General features: G+C 30.2%; 1 protein-coding gene and 1 long non-coding RNA gene across 3 annotated transcripts in view; one reads left to right on the top strand and one right to left on the bottom strand.

Moving 5' to 3' along the window:
• LOC110267971 (uncharacterized) overlaps positions 1-23,958 on the bottom strand; it is a 110,981-nt gene that overhangs the window by 86,289 nt on the left and 734 nt on the right. The window lies entirely within an intron of this gene.
• Positions 17,130-22,383, top strand: LOC107625744 (vacuolar cation/proton exchanger 3). 2 transcript variants are annotated; one of them, XM_016328448.3, is made up of 12 exons: positions 17,130-17,636; positions 18,420-18,487; positions 18,622-18,650; positions 18,771-18,967; positions 19,987-20,202; positions 20,292-20,417; positions 20,817-20,933; positions 21,020-21,073; positions 21,160-21,276; positions 21,720-21,810; positions 21,896-21,970; positions 22,070-22,383. In XM_016328448.3, exons 1-11 carry the CDS (start codon positions 17,361-17,363, stop codon positions 21,961-21,963), a joined length of 1,359 nt encoding a protein of 452 aa, XP_016183934.1. In that variant the 5' UTR covers positions 17,130-17,360; the 3' UTR covers positions 21,964-21,970; positions 22,070-22,383. The 2 variants fall into 2 exon arrangements, 1 of the variants encoding a protein (XP_016183934.1); XR_015904855.1 differs by having other exon boundaries at positions 17,201-17,636; positions 21,167-21,276.

Genomic DNA, 23,958 nt, shown 5'->3' with positions numbered 1-23,958 from the left:
TCATCATTAAAATTTTTTTTCCTTAAAAACTTATTCAAATAAGTACTTAATTTATTAAAAAATAATGTTAGGTTTAGAGTTTAAGAAATGATATTTTTTTTACAATATTTTTTTAAAAAATAAAAATATTTTAAATTTTGAATATTTTATGTAAAAATATTTTTTTTATTTATGAATTATATTTGGTGATAACAATATAAAAATATTTTTTTATTTATTACGTTTTAAAATATTTTTTAAATAAAAAGATTAACAAAACGTAAATTATAGCTTTAAAAAAATTATTTTTTAAATTTTTTTATTTTTACGAGAAAAATTTATCAAATACATTAAAAGATAAAAAAAAATTAACAACCAAATAACACCTAAATAAATTTTAACCCTCGTTAATGAAAAAAAAAAACAAGTTATTCATCAAAACCTATTTGACTTGTGTTTTTATTCTTAATTAAGCTTGCCAAGAAGAAAGAGTGTGACATGGTAATAACGAACATGTTACCATTGAAGGGAAAAGAAGGAAGCTTCGTAGAAGGTGTATATGCATGCACGTGTGGAGGCTTTTCAGTTTTCAGAACACCATGCAAGTGGTGGTGGCATGCATGCAATTGTGCATGTAAATATTTTGTGGCTGTTGGTTATTAGAACGGTGAAAGTGATGTGTGATCTTGTACTACAGCATCCAGATCAGATATTCGGATAGGGACTTCAAACTACTAGTCATATATTGAAGACAAAATGCTATACAATGATTCACTAATTAAGTCTAAACTAGGACAAGATCTGAATCATTATTTGATTATTTTCATAGCGTTTGAAAGTTGTTTAATATATAAACTTAATTGTTGCTCATATTTCTTTAAAAAAAATTATCAACTATATCTTTTATTTCTAGAAATAGGAGTCTTATTAGTCATTAATCTTAATTATAAATTGTATATGTGATTAAAAACAATGAAAATAATTATTAGAACACTTAAAATCCTGTAACACTTAAATACAAACATGATTTCGTATAATCAATGTGTATATATTTTGGATAAGCAAGTGATGATGATATTCATGAATCATGATGATAGGTATGAATTGAAGCCGAATAAGGAGTTTGAGAAGTTAGCTAAGGACATGCAACAAAGGACACATACACTGACTTGGATTGGTATGTCACTGTGTTATGTTGAGCCTCTCGAGGCTTACAAACTTAGTGACAGTGAGATAAGTACATGGGATATATATTATAGGACAAATTATTGTTAAAATTATGAAACATGGTGGCTATAATAGAAACATTGACTTTCCACCCCAAAACAAAAAGAAAATATATATGTATGTTAAGAATTAAATCAAAATTTTAACTATTATATTTTACATATTGACCAAGTAATGACCAAAAGATTCTTTTGCTAATTACTATCTAATTATCTATGTGGTTTCAAGAAATTTTATTTTCTTTAATTTTATTTACGAGATTTATTTTATTTTAATTTTATCTATTTGATTGAATAATTTATTATTTTGGACAGACGACAAACGCACATGTACCATAAAAAAAAAAAAAGAGAGACAATCGGTACATTATGGTCTACACTATTAATGCCCTTGCATTATTCCTATCTTCTGATAAAGATTATTTATTTATTATTCATCATACTTTCTCTCTGCCGTTCTGCACGTACATATGGTTGCAATTGAACTTAGGGGTGCCAATGGGTAGAGTAGGGTTTAAATCTAACCCTAATTTTACTTATAGGTTGAGAATATTTCAACCTTAATTCTATCCGTTCTTAATTTGTGGGTATCCGATCTTACTCGCGGGTTATAAAAAATATACAATATCATTATATAACTTGATGATAATTTAAAATAAAACTGATTTTTATGTAAAAAAAATTAAATTATCAATTAATGATTTTCTTTTAGTGATTAAGGATCTTTTACATCTAGTGAGAGGTTTTTGATTCAACATCCATTTAAAACATATCTTTATATAAGTATATAACATAAACATATATAGAGCGCAGATTGGTCAGGTAGGGTTGAGGCTCAACCCACATCCTACCCGACCCGCACAAAAACCCTACCCGCACTCTATCCTACCCACTACAGATTGAATTGGCAACCTTACCCGATCGGATGGGGTCGGATTGGATACCCGTAGATAGGGTACATATTGCAACCCCTAATTGAACTTAGTGATTATATGCACTGTGATCTGGAACTGACAATTATAATTAGGAAAAGTCTAGGGGCCAGCAATTTTGTTAAATTCTGGCCAGCATATAACCAGCAAAGAAAAGTGAGCCATTGGATGAAATTTCACACCCATTTTACACCATTAAAATCATCATTGATGACTATTTGATAGCTACAAATCACAAAATTGCTGACCTTAGCATTCCTCTTATAATTATTTGGTTTCCGAGCATTTCAATCATTTTAATTTTTTTAATTAACTCTGATGACATTGTATACCTTTAGGCATTTACTGCTTCTCTTATGATTATATATTTACACAAAGAAAATCTCTAGATTTAATCATAAAGGTGTGGTATATATTAAAGTTAAGAGTAAAGTATCGTTTTTGTTCCTAACGTTTGGGGTGAGTCTTAAAGTTGTCCCTAACGTTTCAATCGTCCTATTTAAGTCCTTAACGTTTTAAAATTGACTCAGGTCAGTTTGGCTAAACTTTTTAAATAAGTTCTTTTGAAAAAGGAGCTTAAAATACAAGGACTTTTATTAATAGCAACTTTTAAATACGTTATTTTGTATTTGAAAAGTTATTATAGAAGTCCTTGTTTTAAAGTTGTGCATTAAATAAGAGTGATAAAATAGCTTTTGAAAATAGGAGAAGTCACATTTTTTAACTTCTTCAAAAGCTCTTAAATAACTTTTTGAAAAGTTAAAAGTTTATCTAAAAAATTGTACCAAACACTATTAATGTAACTTTTTATAAGTCAAAAACTAAAATAAGTAGCTTTTAGAGTTTCCCAAACGGACCCTGTTATCCTGCCGTTAGAAATCCGTTAACAGAATTGATGGTGGGACAAAATTGAGACGATTTTGAAACGTTAGGGACTTAAATATGACGAAAACATTAGGGACAAAAACGATACATAAAAATAAATTTTAATTTAATTTCATCTTTCAATAATATTAATTTTTTTACTGTACATAGTATTCAATTATTTTTTAATTACATCTAAATAAATTATACTTAATCACATTACTTTCATTTTAAATAAATTTATTTTTTTATAATTTTAAAGAATTTTGATACATTAGAGACAAAAGGTATAATTTATATTTTATTGTATATATATATTTTTTTCTTTTTTGCAAGTTTATATACTAGTTATTCTATAAACATTTCATGATAACTAAAAATCTTTAAGAGTAAAATTATAAAAAAAATTAATTTATTTAAAATAAAAGTAATATGATTAAATGTAATTTACTTAGATGTGATTAAAAAAATAATTGAATACTATGTATAGTAAAAAATTAATATTATTGAAGGATAAAATTAAAATTTATTTCTATGTATCATTTTTGTCCCCAACGTTTTCGTCCTATTTAAGTCCCTAATGTTTCAAAATCGTTTCAATTTTGTCCCGTCGTCAATTTTGTTAATGAATCCCTAACGGCAGGACAACATTAAGTAAGTTTTGAAACGTTAAGGACTTAAATAGGACGATTGAAACGTTAGGGACAACTTTAGGACTTACCTCAAACGTTGAGGACAAAAATGATACTTTACTCTAAAATTAAAATTGAATATACCTAACTCAATTTTTAAAAATAAATTATGAAGTGAGAAACATTTCATATTTATACTTATAAATTTTATCTGTGATAAATGTGAGATTTATATATAATACATTTTTTTATGTTAAAAAATATCATTTAGAAAGTGAAACGTTTATAAACAAAGGAACCAACAATATATTAGATTATATAAAGTGGAGTTGTTTGAACTCCTTTTGTTATTGATAGCAATACTAAAAATAACATTGGAGATATATAGCTTTTAATTTTTACTTTCGTTGTTAATTTTTGTAACTTTATTCTACTGTTATTCCACTTCTTTGTATTGAGCTTGTTTGTTAAAAAAAAAAATTAAATTAAATAAATTTTAAATATTATAATTAAGATTACATAGACCTTATTTAACCCTAAAATTCTATTAAACTTTTTAATTAAAATAATCTATTTCTATATATTTGCTATATTCACTTGACATGCTAAATAACAATATTACATTTTTTTTATCGAAGAATAACTTTAATTTTCTTCATAAAAACACCAAAAGACACTTACAAATCACAATGAAAACGTTAGATTTACATTTAAATTAGAAGATAAAGATTCTAGATATTAATTTTAAATTGAGAATAATATTTAATTATAAAAAAATCTTAATTAGTAGCAACACAATAAAATACTTTTGTCTCGTTTCCAAGTTAAATAGATTTGATCACTTTTTAAATTTACAAAAATTTTATGAATATCAAACTTCTCTCGAATGTTTTCCTCTCATATCAAAATATGTACCACAAAATAAAATCAAAACACCTATAGAAAGGAAAACAATTAAACAAATGAAGTACAGTTCCTTCGATACTTGCCTATTGCATTGCGACCTTAGTTTGACTAAAATATGATCTTTGTATGGATAACATGTCTATTATATTCCTTATATTTCAGAAAACTGCTGACTAATAATTTGAAATTTTTAAAAAGAAATTGAAAATTTTTGTCATGTTAAATAATAACATCACTAATTTAGCTAAATTTGTTGACTTTAATAAAAACAAATCTGACACAAAAATAAATTAAGACTGATTTAATAGTTAAATTATTAGAGACTAGAACGTTGGACTAAAAATTTCTTGATTATTGGCATTTCGATATTTAAGCAAAAATTGCAACTCAATAATAATAATAATAATAATAATAATAATAATAATAATAATAATAATAATAATAATAATAATAATCATTTCTTGCAATAATAGATCCCGTGCAAAATAATTTAAAGGAATAGAATATAGACACACTCATTCAACTACTTTTTTCTACTGATTAACCGACAGCCATAAAATAATACAATCCATGATATGGTTTCGCCATGTGGCCATCATACGCAAAGAAATAATATATACCTAATTCAACCTAACCAAGAAAATAATAGAACCCTTTCGATGATTCATAATTACATTTGAGTATGGAGTTCACCTGGCAAGTACCTACCTATATATATAATATTAAATCTTAACAAGTCAGAATAAAAACTCAAATGAGTTAAATTGTAGCTAGAACAAGTAATGAAAGAACTGGAGGACGGTACCTACTTAAGGATAAAACTACTACTACTAAGCTTTGTTTCTTTGCCAAATTAAACTCGTTCACAGGTTTTTGTGAAATTATATTAGGACACGTGATATATGTTCATCAAAATTCAGAAATATTATTTGTATATAAAAAAATAACTACTATATATTTATGTATAAATATATATTATTTAACTTATTTTAATATATATTTTATATTTTAATATATATTTTACACTAATAACTGATTTAACGATTAATTTTTAGACTACACAACACTATTTTACTTTATATTTTATTATTGTCCCAATAAACAATTGTAATGTGTCTGTTGGATTATATTTTTTATTTTTATATATTCAAATAAATAAAAAATAATTATATTTTAATAATTAAAGAATGAATAAAAATATAAAAAATTTTAATATATTCAAAATATCAATATTTTAATAATTTTAATATTTAATTTTAATTAATATAATATATATTTTTTATAATTAAAAAATAGTTAAAACTATTGAAACACTAATATATCTAATACACTTAAAATTCTTCCAAAAATATATATAATGTGAAAGAGAATAGATTTAACTCTAAAGACTACAGTAATTATTCTAAGTACCCCCAATTCTCGTTATGGTGTGATTCTATTTATCTTGTATCATGAGAAATTTCTTATCACTTTCAATGTCTCTGTTTGTTGCAATTTACATTTGACTTTGGTACAAAAGAATACTATGATTATTTATACGATTATGTTATGTGTACATTAAAATTAGCCATTAAAATCAGTTATTATTATAAAATATATATTAAAATATAAATATATATTAAAAATAAATTAAATCGCATATATATTTATACATAAATATATTGGTGACTGATTTTGATATACAAATAATATTTTTATTATTTATATAATAGCAAACGCGCAAGATTACAAATGACGCAGGTTCATATATCTAGGGCAAGCCAAGAGCAAATTAATATATAACGGATCAATAATATTTGGAAAAAAAAAAGTTAAAATAGTCTAAATTTATTTTATTTAATATTTATTAATTAATTATTGTTATAATTAATAAATATTAAATAAAATAATTTAAATTTTTTTCTAGTATTATTGTAATAAAATTATTATTGTAATAAAATAACATGATATACGTTTTTTTAAAAAAAAGAAAAATATTCTCTACCATAAATATAATCCTAAAATATATATGTTTTTACATTTTAAAACTTGAGCACAATTTTTAATTTAAAGTTATTGTGTCAAATTATGTCGAAAAAAATTTGACAGTTGAAGTGAAAGATTATATATGTATGAAACACACCATAGTTAAAGAAAATAAGAATGGATTAGGCTTGATGGTCAAGTTACTTTATGTTTGGTACTTGAGGTTCAAAACTACTTAGAGTCCAAATTTGCTTGAGATTCAAAACTACTTGAAGTCTAAGACTACTCGAAAAGCAAGTTTACTTGAAGTCCAAGGTTATATCAATTAGTTTATGATTTTTTTTCTATAAATAGGATTAGTTTCAATAAGTTAGGGGAGTTTCCATTCATTCACACACTCATTCACTCTAAAAATTCTTAGTCACACCGATGTACAAAAACATGAGTCACGAGTCCATGTAAGTATTGGGAGACTCCATTTTCTCTTTCAGCCATTTCAATTATGTTATTTTCTTTCAGTTATTTTCATTTAAACTCTTGTCAATTTTTGCATATTTTAATACAAGTCTTGTAATATTTAATTCTTTATTGTTTGCACTTGTTCTTTCTTGTTTCTTACTTTATATAATTATTTATTTGTTTGATTTTACACTTCTATTGGGTAGGATCTCTAAATCCTAAAAGTAACCTGTAAGAATAATTGTATCTGCTTTTCGAATTGAGATTTTGATACAAGTTTGGTTGATACCTCCTGTTGAGGTCAAAAAAAGCAAAATTCAGGCGAAACAAATTGGCACGCTAAGTGAGACCTTGGGTAAGATTGGTTGCCTAAAGTGGTTGTTGTGTATGCGTTTGTGAAGTGATAAATTTATACCAGCGGTCTAAACGCATCTATTTCTATATCATCGATCTCATTCGTCCTCTTGAATAGAAGGGTCAGACCACGACTATGAAGAAATAGTACTATATCCACAACTTCAAGTCACTGAATCGACACAAGTGCTTATGACTTTTACTAGAAGTTCGATTAGGCATATGAACAACACAAATATGACTTTAGTGACTTCTTCTAATGTAGTCGAAATAAATCTGACTACTTGACCTATGTATGGATTACCTCAATACTTACCATTTTTGGCTAATCTACTTATTCCTGGGGTATATACTAATGTTCAGTCGAACCCAATTGTTAGAATAAATTCACAAGATTTTGTACAAGGATACAACCCGTACTTATATCAATATATGATGGCCAATCCTTCCAATTTGGGACCGATGATATCACAACCACCTCAATAAGATATTTTGTCAATGTCAATGCAATCATATGTAGGGACAACATCAGCTCAGTTGATTTGCCAATTCAATCATCGACACAAATGGAAGTGCCTTGTTTGACCTCCGTTATGGCTTCAACATCTATTGAAGAACATAAAGGCTCATTGTTCTCAGAAAAGTCGAGAGAATTACCAATGTCAGAGGCAATTCTGCCTAATACTGTAGATTTTTTAGCAGATTTTAAATAGCAAATAGCATAAAGTAATCATAATTTGATCAACATGTTGACTCAGCAAATGACAACTGTCTTAAACTCATTGATAGAAAATAATAATATTAAGTTTGAACAAGTAGCGAGGCAGATAAATGAAGTTACTGGAGCAGTCTAGGATAACTATAAGACACCAAATTCACTAGGAGATCATCAACCTCACTTGGAAGGTTGTCAAGCACCCATAATATTAATAGGGGACAAAACCCTAATAATGTAGTGAATGGTGCTCGACAAAATCAGCTTACCCAATGTGACATTGCACAAGCTGATGAGCAAATATTTCACAAACTGTCGAGCATATGATAAAAGGGTAGGTTTCAACGTGTAAAGTTGATTCACCAACCATATTTTATATCTCCATTTTCTGATCATATATTACAAGCAGAACTTCCTAGAGGAGTCAAAATCCCAAAATCACTCACTAAATTTTCAGAAGAAAGTGGTGAGTCGATTGTTGAGTATGTGGCTCGCTACACAGTCGAAATTGGAGTTCTAGCTAGCAACGAGCAACTAAAAATGAGACACTTTTCTTCTTCTTTGACTGTGAATGCTTTCACTTGATTTTCAAATTTACAGCTTAAGTCGATCCATTCATGGGAACAATTAGAGAAGAGTTTTCATGATTAATTTTTTAGAAGAGAACTAAAAATTATATTCTTTGATTTGTTCTCAATAAAAAAATTTCAAAGTAGAGGCGATGGAAGATTATTTTGTTTGATTCAAAAATATGAGAAATAAGTGCTATAATTTGATCCCAGAGTCTGAAATTGTCAAGATATTAATTCATGGGCTTGACTAAAAGATAAAAAATAAGCTAGTTAACTAACAATTTATTGACCTTGCTCAATTGGTAGACAATGTCCGACAGATCGAAAGGTTTAGAAAAAGAGCAAAAAGATGAGAACTTTTTTGAAGAAAAAATAGTAGCTTTTGTTAGTTGTGTGATGTATTTTAAGTTGAATGTCGAAAATAATGTGTTTGTAGTCAAAACAAAAGACAAATCTCATTTTGTGTCAATCTCTTAACTTTATCGAAGAAAATGTATTCCCAAAGAAGGAAATTATTAAAAGCAAGTTAAGGTTGCCTAACAAGATACTAAATACAAAAAATGGCAAAAATTCTTGCGAGTTGACATCGAACTTTGTTGAATTTGAGAAATTTGTTGTCAATGCAATGGTGAATCAAAAAATTTAGTTTGACACCAACATGCTCAAATTAAGACCTACATATCTTAAGGTTGGTGAAAATTTGATAGACTTTATGACCCAACAAAGATAGTCAAAAATGAATGTGACTATGTGCTTTAAACATATTGCAAAAGAAAAAAAAAGAGAAATAGTCGACAAATAGTCAACATAAAAGATGCACTTATGAAACTTGATATAGAAGACGAAGATTACTTTTACTACTTTGGATTGAATTCAGAGGTGATTTCAAAGTTTTTAATACTTCTTCATCAAAATTGGAGCCATCCAAAACTTTGAGGGTCATTTTGTTGTGCCAAAAATTTGGCACAAATGGCCGATGTAAAAAAAAATTTGACAGTTAAGGTTGAAGATCATATATGCATGAAGCATATAAGAACTGTAATTAATCGAACCGGTTAATTAAGTGGTTATATTGCCCAAATTTGATTCTAAAAAGCTAGAGTGCGAATTTGAGGTTTTAAACATCATTTTTGGACTCAGTGGGTCTTTTCGAGTCAGAAAAGGTGTTTTTTGCGAAAAACCGTGAAAAACTGCAGACCAGCAATTGAACCAGTTCAAATCTGTCCGGTGCTGCGCGAGAAAAACTAGAAACAATGAAAAACCTTAGAAAAATATTAGAAATGGAAAATTGGGCGTTAATTTTAAAGGTTTGGTCCAAAGTTGGGCCAAACGGGCTAAAAACGCTAACGGGTTGAACCGGATCCAAGTTGGGCCCAAGCCCAACATATATAAAGGTTCATTTAATGAACCCGAACCTCATAAACACACACACATCAGAAATTGAAAGAGGGAGGGGAGAAGAGATTGAACACTATTCACCTCAATCTTCTCAAGCTCATATCTTAAGCTAGAGAGCTCCGATCGTTGCAGCATTTGCGGCTACGCATTCCTTGCGAAAAGCTCTACAAAATCCACCCAAGAACTAGTAAGGAAAATTCTAAATCCTCTCATTTCTTCTCTCCAAAATTTTCGGTATCTAGGGCTTTTGATTAAGTGAGTTTTTGTGATTCTTGGTGTTTAGGTTCACTCTAATCCTTGCTTAGCTTTGGGTTTTGACATCCAAATCTGTTGAAAAAGGTAAGAGGCTTTGAACTCTTGTGAACTTTTGATTTATGTTGAGCCCTAGGTTGATTTTGTGGTGATTTATATGCATATAGCTTGATTATTAAGAGTTTAGAGCTTGTTGGAGTTACATTGGTGGTTGGATTTTGGTTGAAAGCTCATTTGGTTCATAGGAAATCGGCCAAGGTATGGTTTCGGTTTTTTCTATGTAGTATATAATATTCATGGATACTTAGGCTAGTGACCCTTAGGATAGGTTGGATTTGAATGGTTGATGAGTTGTTGGATGTTATTGTTTGATGATGTATGATGAAATGATGATTTTTGAGTTAGATATTGATAATTGCTAGTGTCATGATGAGGATGAAGGATTTGTGGAGTTGAGGAGTGAATTGTGTTGATAAATGTGAAATTGATGTTGATTGATTGGAAATGTAGTTGAAAAATTGTTAATAAGGTTTGATGTATGTAACATATTGATGTGATGTTGTGAATGAGGAAAGAGGAAGGAAAAATGTGGTAATTTGATGTAATATGTCATAGAGTGTTGATTTTGATGAGAATTGGAGTTTGGAATAGTTTGGGTTGGTTTGGTTGTGTCTTATAAAGGATTTGAGGAAATTGTGATTTTGGGTAAAAGCTGTTTTTTGGTGAACTTTGTCTGATCATAACTTTTGCCTCGATTTTTAAAATTGGTTGAGATTTCATTAGAATTAAAGATCTTTGAAAATCCTTTAAATTGATATAAAGTTTGTGAAATTTGGAATTTTGTAGAGGGAGTTATGATCATTCAAAGTTGGTGTCGAAAACTTGAAATTCTGTAAAGTTACAGAATTCTGAGTTTTCTGGTATGTGCGCACGCACACTCTGCGAAAATTGTGATCTGTGAGCACGCACAAACCTGTGCAACCACACACGCAGAGGCAGGCAGTCTGCTTGCATCGCTGGCACAGCTTGTGCGCGGGCACACCAATGGGAAATTGCAACCTGTGCGTACGCACAGACCTGTGCGCACGAACACGTTGGGAAGGCCAGTCTGTTGGGGCGCTGGCACAGGTTGTACGAGTGGACAGATTTTGAAAGTTTTGGTACCTGTGCGTACGCACACCCCCTGTGCGTACGCACACTTTTAAAAATTTTCCTGGGCGTGCGCACGCACACCCCTATGCGGACGCACACGCCCTGTTTCTCAAATTTTGATTTATTTTCAACTATTTCACCTTCCCGACGAGGTTGTAAGCTCCTATAACACCCTTTTAGACCTTTGGGCATATTTTTGGATACTCAAATATGGGAAAAGATTTAAGGGTTTTAGACGCTATTATTTGTAAATTTAGAAAACGGAGGACTAGGCTTCTGGCGCACTGAAGGTGGTTCAATATTATGTGATGAATGGTTGATGAATGAGGTGAGGATTAAGGAACTGTTGAGTTCGGAACTGTAATGTGAATGAACAGTGGTTGAAAAGAGTCGAGGACTCTGAATGAAGTGATGGATCCATCTTGTACTAAAAATATTTTTGAAAACCACTGCACTACTTTTCATTGAGATTATGAGACACTATGCGCCCGGCAGGGGCCGAGGTTGGATCTCGCCTGTCAAGGTAGCGGCGGCGGCGTAAGGGCGGTGGTTCATCCCGCTTGCGCTTAGATGTGAGGTCTGTGGCAATAGATCCCGCTCACATCCCTTCGGATCATCAGAGCGTACAGGCGCAAAACCCTAGATAGTGATCCGAGCACTATATCTCGGGGGTTCCTACACCATGAATCCGAAGGGCAACATCTCCATGGAGATGTGTCGGGTTGGCAGTTGAACCGACAATTTGATATCACAGCCAGTAGGGCAGACATTCATCATGTGCATTTTCTATCTGTTTGCATGCTTTGCCGACTTGATATTGTTTTCCTATCTGTATAACATGTCTAATTGCTATTTGAATTAATTGCTATATATGCCTATACTTGTGTTTTACTTGTATTGAATATACTTGTGCTTTCTACTGGGATTGAAGAGGTTCGGAAGGCGGTGGCGATGGGATCGCATGGAGGGTCAGTTGGTGAAGGCTGTGGGACAGCGGTGTTTGATTAGATTAGAAATTCCTTAGGATAGGTTACCCTTTTTTGTGCTATGGTTTAAGTTTTGCTAAGGCTCTACATATTATGCTTATTTGCTTTAGACGCTTTAAGTTTGAATCTTGTGATGGATATGGAGTCTAGGATTGCCTCTGGCGTCCCGGGATCTTATATCCTACATTACTGGGCACTGTTATCATACTGAGAACCTCCGGTTCTCATACCATATTTCTGTTGTGTTTTTTAGATGCAGATCGCAACCCACCTCAGTGAGTTGTCTGGTTGGTGACAGGAGCGAAGAATCCGGATATATTTTGTAGTCTTTTGATTTATTTTGAATATGTCTCTCACTTTTGTATTTTGTTTTGCCTAGAGGCTTGTATTTGAGAGAACAAAACTTGTATAAGCTATTTTTATTGTCTGGTTTCATATATGGTTTGTATATGACTTGCTGGCTTAAACTCCACGAGCCATGGCTAGATTCTTATGATATTATACTACTATATTTTGTTATATTACATCTGTTTCTTGTGCTTTAAGTTAGTAGCTTCGCTAGTACGTTTTGCGCTTTTTAAATCCTGTTTCTGAGCTATATTCTTCATCGGGCTTCTAGATATTATTAATTCTTTCTATATAATATATGTATAAGCTTAGAACTGTCATAACCTTTGATTAACCTTTGCTTTACGATGCGAGGTAAGGCTTAGGCTAACTAGGGTGTTACAAAGCACACCATGGTTAAAGAAAATAAGAATGTGTTAGGCTTGATGGTCAAGTTACCTTATACTTGGTGCCCAAGTTTACTTGAAGTTCAAGACTATTTGGGGTCCAAGTTTGTTTGAGGTCCAAAATTGCTTGACGTTCAAGACTACTTGAAGTCCAAGTTTGCTTGAAATCCAAGAATACTTGAAGAACATGTTTACTTGAAGTTCAAGGTTATGTCAATTAACTTAGGATTTTTTTTCTCTATAAATAGAATTAGTTTCAATAAGCTATGGAGTTTTCATTTATTCACACACTCACTCACTCTAAAAATTTCTAGTCACACTGACGCACAAAAACATGAGTCACGAGTCCATGTAAGTATTGGGAGATTCTATTTTCTCTTTCAGTAATTTTAATTATGTTATTTTCTTTCTGTTATTTAAATTCTGTTATTTTCATTCAAATTCTTGTCAATTTCTGTATATTTTTATACAAGTCTTGCAATTTTAATTCTTTATTGTTTGCACTTATTCTTTTTTATTTCTTGTTTTATATAATTATTTATTTATTTGTTTGTTTTTACACTTCTATCGGGCACGATCTCTAAATTCTAAGAGCAATTGCAAGAGAAGTTATATCTATTCTACGAATTAAGATCTTGATACAAGCTTGACTAACACCTTTTGTTCAGGTAAAAAAGAACAAAATCCAGGCAAAACAAAATTTATTAAAGTATAAGATACTTATCACCTATTTATTATTACGGACCAAGTCATTGCTCATCCATCACATGAATTGTTGGCATCATACTGTGGTAAAAATAGCTCGCATCAAAAAGAATTTTTCTATCCAGATTACTGATGAGTGACGAGTAAGTTTTTGATCCTGAAGAGTAGGACTAAATAGTGCAGGACTCCAACCTCCTCACAGAAAAATGTAAAACATTATAAAAATACATCTTGATGAAAATCACATGAATATAATTATGAACGTGAAAATATTAATTACTTAAAAGACAATTTCAGTCACCTTGTTACAGTCACTATAAGAAAATAAGTTTTCTGTCACGCTTTTAAAGTGTGTCGAAAAGTGCTTAAAAGCCTACCGATAGCTTTTTGCTACACTTTTTGAACTATCGGTATACTTTTGAAAGGGTCACATCCGCAAGCGTGCCGGTTGCTCTATTGCCACGCTTTTGTGGATCTATCGGCACGCTTTCTTTTTTGCCACACTTATATCTTTTGCCACGCTTAAAAGTGTGACCATAGGTATTAACCTATAGCTATATGCTTGAAAAGCGTACCGAAAAGTTCACATATCGCCACGCTTCTAAAGTGTCTCAGATTGTTTGTTTTGGTTATGCTTTTAAAGTGTACCGATAGAGTAATCAGTACCAGGAGTCCCGAGCTTGATTTTGTGTAATAAAGCCTAAAATCAAAACAAGAACAGAACAGAACAGTGCCGATGCATTGATGGTGCGACAGAGAGAGGGCAAACGATTGAGAGGGTTGGGTTAATGGTGCGAAGGTTGGGTCCGAGGGTTGAGAAACAGCTAGGTGGTGACAGAGAGAGGGCCCGGTGCGAGAGTTAGAGGAAGGGCTGTGCGACGATCATTGAGGGATGTGCAACACTCATTGATGAAGATGAAGATGAAGGTTGTGCAATGATGAAGGGCTGTGTGCGATGAAGACTGATGAACATGCGACGGCGTGGCTTCACTTTTAAGGTTAAAAGGGAATTCGGAAACGAAGTTAAAGTATGCTATTGTTATCACTTTAGGGTTAAAACTGAAAAGTTAGAAAAAAAAAAAGTAAAGTGTGGACAAAATGGGTGGGAAACTAAATTTTAGGGGAGGGAACTCTATCGGCACACTTTTGTAGGGTGCCAAAATAAACACAGGATATGGGCACGCTTTAAAAAGGTGACTATTGGAAGACAAACCAGCCACGCTTTTCAGGCGTGCTAGTTTTTCCTCGCAAAAAAAGCGTAGCCAAATTTCAAATCAGTGGCTACCATAAAAAAAGCGTGCCGATTTAACGTGACTAAATCACAAATCAGTGGCCACCCTTGCAAAAACGTGACTATCGACTACTTTTCGCTACGCTTTAAAAGCATGGCAAAAAAAAGTGTGCCGACAAACCTTTTTCTTGTAGTGAGTAATTTCCAACCAAGCTGTCAGCATGACAATGGTGAGACATGATAAGTTTATATTCCAAATGTAGGGATTTTTATGACTCAAGGTCTCTTTTTAATTAGGTTTTAATTTGATCTAATTTCATAAATTTACAATGTTAATAGTCAATTAAAATTTTTAAGTATGTGTTGTTTTGTCATTTAATGTGCTACTTTAAGAAATTTTGACACTGTCAACAAAGAAAATAACAAAAAGACCAATGTGATTAATTTAAAATTTTTGAAAGATGAATTTGATTAAAAAATTTTTTCGAAAACCAATTTAAAAAACGACTAATTTTTTAAGAGCAAATTTAATCATTTACTCTTAATGTTATATATAGATATATAAAAATATTATTTATATACTAAAATTAATTACTAAAATTAATTATGGTTATACTCTATATAAATATATGTTGTTTAATTTATTTATAATATATATTTATATTTTAATATATATTTTATCTTAATAATTTTAATTTAATGATTAATTTTGCTGTACATATAATATGATTGATAAATTTGATATGTAATAAGAATACTTATTATATAAGGGTTTGAACGAATTTTGAAAAAGCCAATAAATCATACCCCAAATCAGGTAAAGAAAACCCCAGATCTTTTTTAAAAAGAAATGGGTAATAACTTGACTAACTTCTTACTTAGATAAAAAAACAGGACAATTATTTTAAGTAACTTGACTAAATATTGCATTTGCATGGCCGTACAGACTACAGTGGCTTTGCAATTGTGATTGTACGTTACTATAAACAGTCAAATCAACGTGTGTATTCCGTCCACAAATTTTTAAGAACAATAATGCTATTTTAAGTTTTTAACAACTGATCTGAATAATAACTCCTGTGACAATCACTAAAATTAAGGGTGTGCCAAGCAGGTCCCTTAAGCACATCCTGTCCCGCTAAAGATCACCTAAAAAGGACAAAAAATTATAGGCTGCTGCGCTTTATAGAATTCTAGTGAATTGGCGAGTCGGTTAATTAATTCGTCTAACTTAAAAAAAAAAATAAATAAAATTAATATAATAAAAAATTAAATAAAATTTAACTATAATTAAAAACAAGTAATTTTTTTATAATCGGGAGGGAGCATTTGTCGGCTAATTTTTTTTTATATTAATTAAATATATGTGTAATACGTTATTATTAAAAATTTTGGTATTTTTTTTATATGACGTTAATTTTTTATAATTTGATATTAATTAAATTGGACAGTTCAATTTATTTAAAAAAAAATAGGATTTAATTTGTATTTTTAAATTTTTTTATTTTTAAAAATATAAATTGAAGGATCTAATTTTAATGTTAAAATTTTTTTAATTTTAAAAATATAAATCGGACCATCTAATTTGTAATCGTTTGTTAAAAAAATTAAAGAATATAAAAAATGAAGGCACTTATTTGTGAACTCCACAGCAATATAAATTCCATCTCTTTTTATTACATGATTTTGTGACACACATCTCCTATAATATAAGAAAAATAATAAACGGTATTTAACTATTTTTACATAAATTAATTAAGATAAATTCTATAGTTTTTGTAATTTAGTATTTAATTTTTATTTAATTTATTTTTTATAATAAATTTTAAATATTTAATAATTATTTATTTTTATATTTTTAATATTAAATATTAATTTTTAATTTTCTTAATAAATTAGGCAAGTACTTTTAACACCATAGCAATCACCACTAATTAATTCACTGTACCGTTTTTTCTTTTTCTTTTTTGGGTCGAAATTCACTGTACCGTTTCTTTCTATTGATGAATTTTCCTAATACACAGCAATTAACAACTAATCAAAACTACGAAACTTCCTCGAAGTTTCACTGATGACTGCCATTCCACCATCTCCATTCTCATTTCATGACACAATTATTTTATATATATATTCTCACACACAGATTCATGTGTATCTTATTTTATATGGTAGGTGTAATAGTAGTAATAGTAGTTTCCCTTCGATTTGTCCTCTTATTATCTCTAGAGAATTTCCTTCCTCATCACCCCCTTAGATTTTTGAAGAATAATTAATAATAAATTATTATTCATAATAAGAATGGGGTCTAGGAGCCATGAAGAATCACCATGGCTATTGGAAAATGGGAATCCAAAGGTGTTGACCAAGGATATGAGACATGGAAGAACAGCACACAACATGTCATCATCTTCTTTGAGGAAAAAATCTGAACTCACTGTTATTTCAAAGGTTCCCTATGGATTCCTCAGAAACTTTCTTGCTAACTTGCAAGAGGTTTTTCTTGGAACCAAGCTTTTCATTCTCTTCCCATCAATTCCTCTTGCTATCATTGCCCATTGTTTTGGTTTTGCAAGAGTGAGTACTTATTATTATCTATTATATTGCATTTTTATTATAATGTTCTTTAATTTTTTTTCTATATATGTATTTATTAAAAAATATTTTATACGATGGTTAATTTTTGATATATATCTAATATGATTGTTATTTATTCAGTATTATTTTTGTGGTTGCGGTGCATAGGTTGATGAGAACATATTGAAACAAGTGACCTGTATCAATTTGAAATAAGAAAATGTTGAAAAGACAAAAAATTGGAAATTGACAATTTGACATTGTGATATATCATATATCAGAATATAAGGCAGAAAACATTAACAAAGAATCTGTCAGATGGCAAAAATCTTTCTCTTTCTCTCTCTCTCTCAAATGAATTTTATTGAGTGCAAATTAAATTCCTTCTAGAATGTTCCGTTTCTGAAGTTTCTTTGGTGGTCGAAACTAATGTTACAAACTTTGATAATAATAGTTGTCTCATGCTAATGCTATGTCAAATAACTGTTCCTTATACAAACATGTTCCTTATACACTAAAAATTACTTAAAACACTAAAATTTACTCATTAAATTAATTATCGATATAAATTATATATTAAAATATAAAATACACATTAAAAATAAATTAAATAATATATATTTATAATTAATTTTAATGTATAAATAATAATTTTTATTATCAAAATATGTTACTTTAATTTCATAATACACAAATAAATAATTATATATTTAGAGGGAATGTTCTTTTGGCTAAAAGTGTTATGACTTGTTCACATGACTGTTCCCTTTTTGTTGCATGTAGCCATGGGTTTTTGCCATGAGCTTACTTGGTTTAACCGTACTTGCTGAAAGAGTCAGCTTCATGACTGAGTAAGATAACAACACTCAATTGCTTCTTGCATTCTTCTCAATTTCTCTTTTCCTCTTTCTTGTGAAATGTTTTTTTTAATCCTGATTATTGTTTTGTTTTCTCCATTTAAATCTGTTGCTTCAAAATATGGCAGGCAAGTCGCTTGTTACACCGGTCCCACAGGTATGTGCGAGTTTGCTGCAAAATTAATACTTAATTTTAAGTTTAGAATTAATTGATTATGAGTAATTACTATAATGTATGTTGTTGATACCTTTTACTTATTTATTTATTTGATTATAGTTGGAGGACTTCTGAATGCTACATGTGGGAATGCAACAGAGCTTATCATAGCAATTTTTGCACTTAGTAACAACAAAATTGCTGTGGTCAAGTATTCTCTTCTTGGTTCTATACTTTCAAACCTTCTTTTGGTTCTTGGCACTTCCCTACTTTGTGGTGGCATTGCAAATCTTAGGCAGGAACAAAAATATGAGAGAGTAAGTCCATGCAATTCCCTTCAAAATTTTATGAAATAGCTGCACATTTTTCTTTGTTTTTTTTTTTATCTTATTTATAGTGCTATATTGTTAAGGAAGTAAGGAGTTAAGCCCAAAGCGTCTCTAAGATAGACTGCGTGCACTAAAACAATCATCGAGATTCCAATTATACCAATTATGTTTTTGACATTGGCAAACACATCAGTCCCTAACTGTTAAGTAGCAAGTGCAAGGAGTATAAGGAATTTGTCTCACATTGAAGAAAACAAGAAGGGAAAAGTTTATAAGATAAGAGACCCATTAATTTTGATGCCTTAAGGTTTTATGTTAAGGGCTTGTTTGGGTGAGCTTTTAAAAAAAGATCTTTTTTTGAGTTATCTTTTTTTAAAAGATCTTATAGAAAAGTAAAAGTAATTTTATGTTTGGATATCTCATGTAAAAAGATCTTTTTATCTATCAATTATGTTTGGGTATAACAGTATAAAAGTACTTTTTTGTTCATTTATTACATGAAAAACATCTTTTTTTTAAGGAAAAAAGATCTTTTAAAAAAAGATGTAAATTACAGCTTCTCAAAAAAGATCTTTTTTTGATTTTACTAGTGCTTTTACTTTTACTACTAGAAATTTGCCAAACACGTTAAAAAATAAAAAAAGATCTTTTTTCATTGAAAAAAGATTTTTTTTAACAAAATAATGGCGTCCAAACATGCCCTAAATCTGGTGTCTTCTCATTTTATGTTCTCTCATTTAATTTCTCTTGGAAGTCTTTTCGGTGGCCAAGAGTTTTCCACGGTGGGCCAACACTAACAGTATGGCGAGTCACTTTTGTCAATCTCAAGGACATAATTGATCCAATTGGGATCTTGGGACTATTTTAGTGCATGGGACCAATTTGAAGGACGACTTTGGGGTTTAACTTGGATGTAAGTGTGTGTTTAGTTTTGATTTTGTAGAATTGATTACAAAATTAATAATGTTTGCAATTTTCTTCTTGGCTGCTGTTTAATTAATTTGCAGAGGCAAGCTGATGTGAACTCTCTTATGCTGCTTCTGGGATTGTTGTGCCACATGCTCCCACTGCTGTTCAGATATGGCGGCGGCTCACCGGCTGTGGTGGCCGAGGCATCCTTGAATGTGTCTAGAGCTGCTAGCCTTGTGATGTTGTGTGCTTACTGTGCTTACATTGCCTTCCAACTTTGGACTCACCGGCAACTATTCGAAGCACAAGTAGATGTATGCAACTCACTCTTCTTAATTAAACTGTGATTCTGAGATTTGTGAAAGTTCAGTTAACTGATTAGTATGATCATGGTTTGGTTTAGAATGATGATGAAGGTCAAAATGATTCAGAAGAAGCAGTGATAGGTTTCTGGAGTGGGATTGGTTGGCTTGTTGGAATGACTGCAATTATTGCTCTCTTGTCTGAATATGTGGTGCAGACTATAGAGGTAATCGACTTCAATTTCATTCAATTCACAGGTATTTCAGTAAATTTTAACATGGTTGATCTTAATTATACATATTATATATATTTTTTATAATTAAGATCAATGATTAAAAATCACTGAAATACCTGTGTAATGCTACACTTGAAAGTTTTCCAATACTTCTTACTTTTACTGTCTGTACAATATTGCGCGCAAACTATAAATTAGTGTTTAAATATGAACATTTTGGTGAACAATGTTGCAGTTGATTATTGATTTTAGAATTCCTAATTAGTGTGCAAATGATTGTCAGTTATAGATGTTGTGAACTTTGATGGAGCTATCTTTTATTTCCCTATAGGACATGCAAAAAATCTATTTCACTTTTTATAACTAAAATTTCAATCTCAATCCGAATAGGATGCATCAAATTCATGGGGTTTGTCTGTGAGTTTCATCAGCATAATCTTGCTCGCAATCGTTGGCAATGCCGCCGAACATGCTGGAGCTATCATATTTGCTTTCAAGAACAAACTGGTTAGAAAAACTTAGAACATAGAAAAATATATTAGATTCCATACTTACTTTTTAATTAGCTTGAAACTAATATGAAATTTCTGCAGGACATCACATTAGGTGTTGCTTTGGGGTCTGCAACTCAGATTAGCATGTTTGTGGTAAGAGTTAAGCTTATTATGAAAATAATTTGGGTTAAAGAGACTTATATATTATATCATGAAAAATTTAATTATAATATATTTAGGTTCCAGTGTGTGTGATTGTTGGTTGGATTCTTGGCATAAAAATGGACCTCAACTTCAACCTCTTGGAGACAGGTTCTCTTGCTTTGGCAATAATTGTCACAGCCTTTACATTACAGGTATAATAATATAACCAAGGTTTAATTATTTTGTTGGTTCCTATAGTTTCATCAAATTTGCATTAGGTTCTTATACTTTTTTTTTCTTTTAGTTGGGCCTATACTGCTTTTTGTAATTAGGTCTTTGCTAGTGTTAAAAAATATTAGAGTTAACGAAATATTTTTTCACAAATTGAGAGTATCTATTAGATCTTTAACCACATGTTTTTTGGGAGGAGTATTTCGTTAATTTTAACATTTTTAACACGAAAAAGACCTAATTATAAAATTGAAAATAGTGTAGGAATCTAATTGGAAAGAAAAAATATATAGGAATTAATTGCAAATTTGATGAAACTATAGAGACTAATAGAGTAATTAAACCTATAGCTAATTAACAATTTGGTGTATAATAATCAATTTTTTCAATGATATTAACTCTTCCTTTGGTTTATATTCTATAGGATGGAACTTCTCACTACATGAAAGGCCTTGTTCTCCTTCTATGCTACATTGTTATTGGGGCCTGCTTTTTCGTTCAGACAACACCCTCTGGTAAGTTTAATTAAAAAAAAGAATAATGTTATGCATTCATGAAGATAATTCATATCTAAAATTTTGTTCTCCTATTTTCCCCTAGATCAACTTAATGATGAAGTTCATAATGTGATGCTTAAACCAGCAACCGATGCAGTTTTTAGAGCTTAATAGCTAGGTAAGGCAATTCTATGTAACACATTCACACATTTTCTTCTTGCCCAAGTTATTTGAACGTAGCGATTTAGACGTTTAAATTGATTCGTGATCACCGCAGTTCAAAAAGGCATTTCTGTCTTTGGTTCATGACACAAGAACTCTAATGAATCAGCTGAATGCACTTGATCTATTTTGGTCTAAAGATGAATGGTAGCAGATTCAATGATTTATTTATTCATCCAAGTCAAAGTTATCTTGAGGCAGAGAAAGGTGAAGAAGTTTGCTGCAGAAGGTTGTGGTCCATTTGCTTGCAGAGTTTGTGTATAGAATAATAGAAACCTCTTCAACTGATTTTGTGTCCAAGATTTTATGTTTGTATGAAATTTTTTCAACAATTCTCAAATAAATGAAATTGGTTCTTTTATTGTTAAAGGTCACATCTCACATGAGGCAATAGTTAGTGTAGATGATTTTCCTTTTATTTATTTATTTATTTATTTTTTGAGTTGGCAAAATCTGTTCTATGACTAGTAAGTGTTATAGTAACAATTTGTAAATTCCGTCAGAAAACGAGTCAAATAGTCAATAGCCATGAAATGTAAAGGGTGAGGAATTGAATTACATGTGTAATTTAATAAGAGACCTAATAAGATAACTACTAAATTACATGTGTAATTTAATAAAATCACAATAGATATGTACTGTTTGGAACATTTCAAATTATTCTCTTATGTGTTTTTCTTAAATTTGAACTTGCGTCTGATTTAGTTTTAATCGCCTATGACCTTTTTGTTATATAATCTCTACTCTCTAGTAACACATATTTTCATATGTTATGTTTAATTTTTTATTTTATATTTTTAAAATTATGAGGTAAAAATAAAAATTGAAAAGATCTAAAGTCAATTTAAAATTTAAACTAGTAAAACAAGAGAGGGGATAAAATTAGAAAGTGAAATTCATCATCACTTGTATAATATACAGATTGTTGAGTTAGAATTAATTTTAAGTTAGAATGTGATGATAAATATTATATTGAGCTAAAAGTAAAAGTATGATTTAATGTGTGTTAGTGTTACAGGCCCAATACTCAATGACATATCTCAACCCACATCTTGAAGTATAAGCAAACATTCCATAATATTCAAAACCAAAGTTTCAGCCTAATGAAAATAACGAGTTAAAATCAGAATCACCATGGCAAGAGAAAAGGGTCTGAAAATTCATGTTATGATCAAGGAAGAAAAAATAAATAAGACATTTGGCAACATCATAGAGAATGAGAGATAACAAGAACACAAAAACAGCAGAAATTGCTAGAAAAAAACAAAATACAAAAATAACAGAAGTTGTTAGATTTAAAACAAAATTGCAAAACAAAAAACAACAGATGTAATGGAGCAAACTGAAAATACAAGGCATGCCAAGGAGGACTGCTGCAACGAGCAATATCCGCAGAAAAATTAAAGAGATAGTTAAGCAATTTGTAGAGTAAGCTTCACATTATATAGCTTAGCTGCCCTCACAACAACATTTGAAAATAAGAAGAATAGAGTAATATTTTGAGCATCATCTCATTTACATGAATCTGAAATATTTTTCATTATTTTTTAGCTTCATTTAAGATTTCTTTGTTATGATTATTTGATGTCTATTTTTCTGTAATTGAGAAAAATATAAATTATGATGAAATAAAAAAAGAAAAAGTCTAGGGGTCAGCAACTTTGTTAAATTCTGGCCAGCATGTAACCAGCAAAGAAAAGTGAGTTATTGGATGAAATCTCACACCCATCTCACACCAATAAAACCATCATTGATGGCTATTTGATGGCTACAAATCACAAAAGTTGCTGGTCCCTAGCATTCCTCATAAAAAAATTAAAAAGTCATAGTAAAAAAAGACAAAAGAGATAGATTGAAAAAGTTAAAGGCATTTTTTTTGTATTTGATTTTTGTTGAACTATGATTAGTTTCTCTTAACCAAATTAGAATAGCACTTAGTAGCCG

This window comes from Arachis ipaensis, chromosome B2, assembly GCF_059453495.1.
Source record: "Arachis ipaensis isolate K30076 ecotype BB chromosome B2, ASM5945349v1, whole genome shotgun sequence".
Classification (NCBI taxonomy): Eukaryota; Viridiplantae; Streptophyta; class Magnoliopsida; order Fabales; family Fabaceae; genus Arachis; species Arachis ipaensis.
This window is presented reverse-complemented; position numbering and strand designations above follow the sequence as displayed.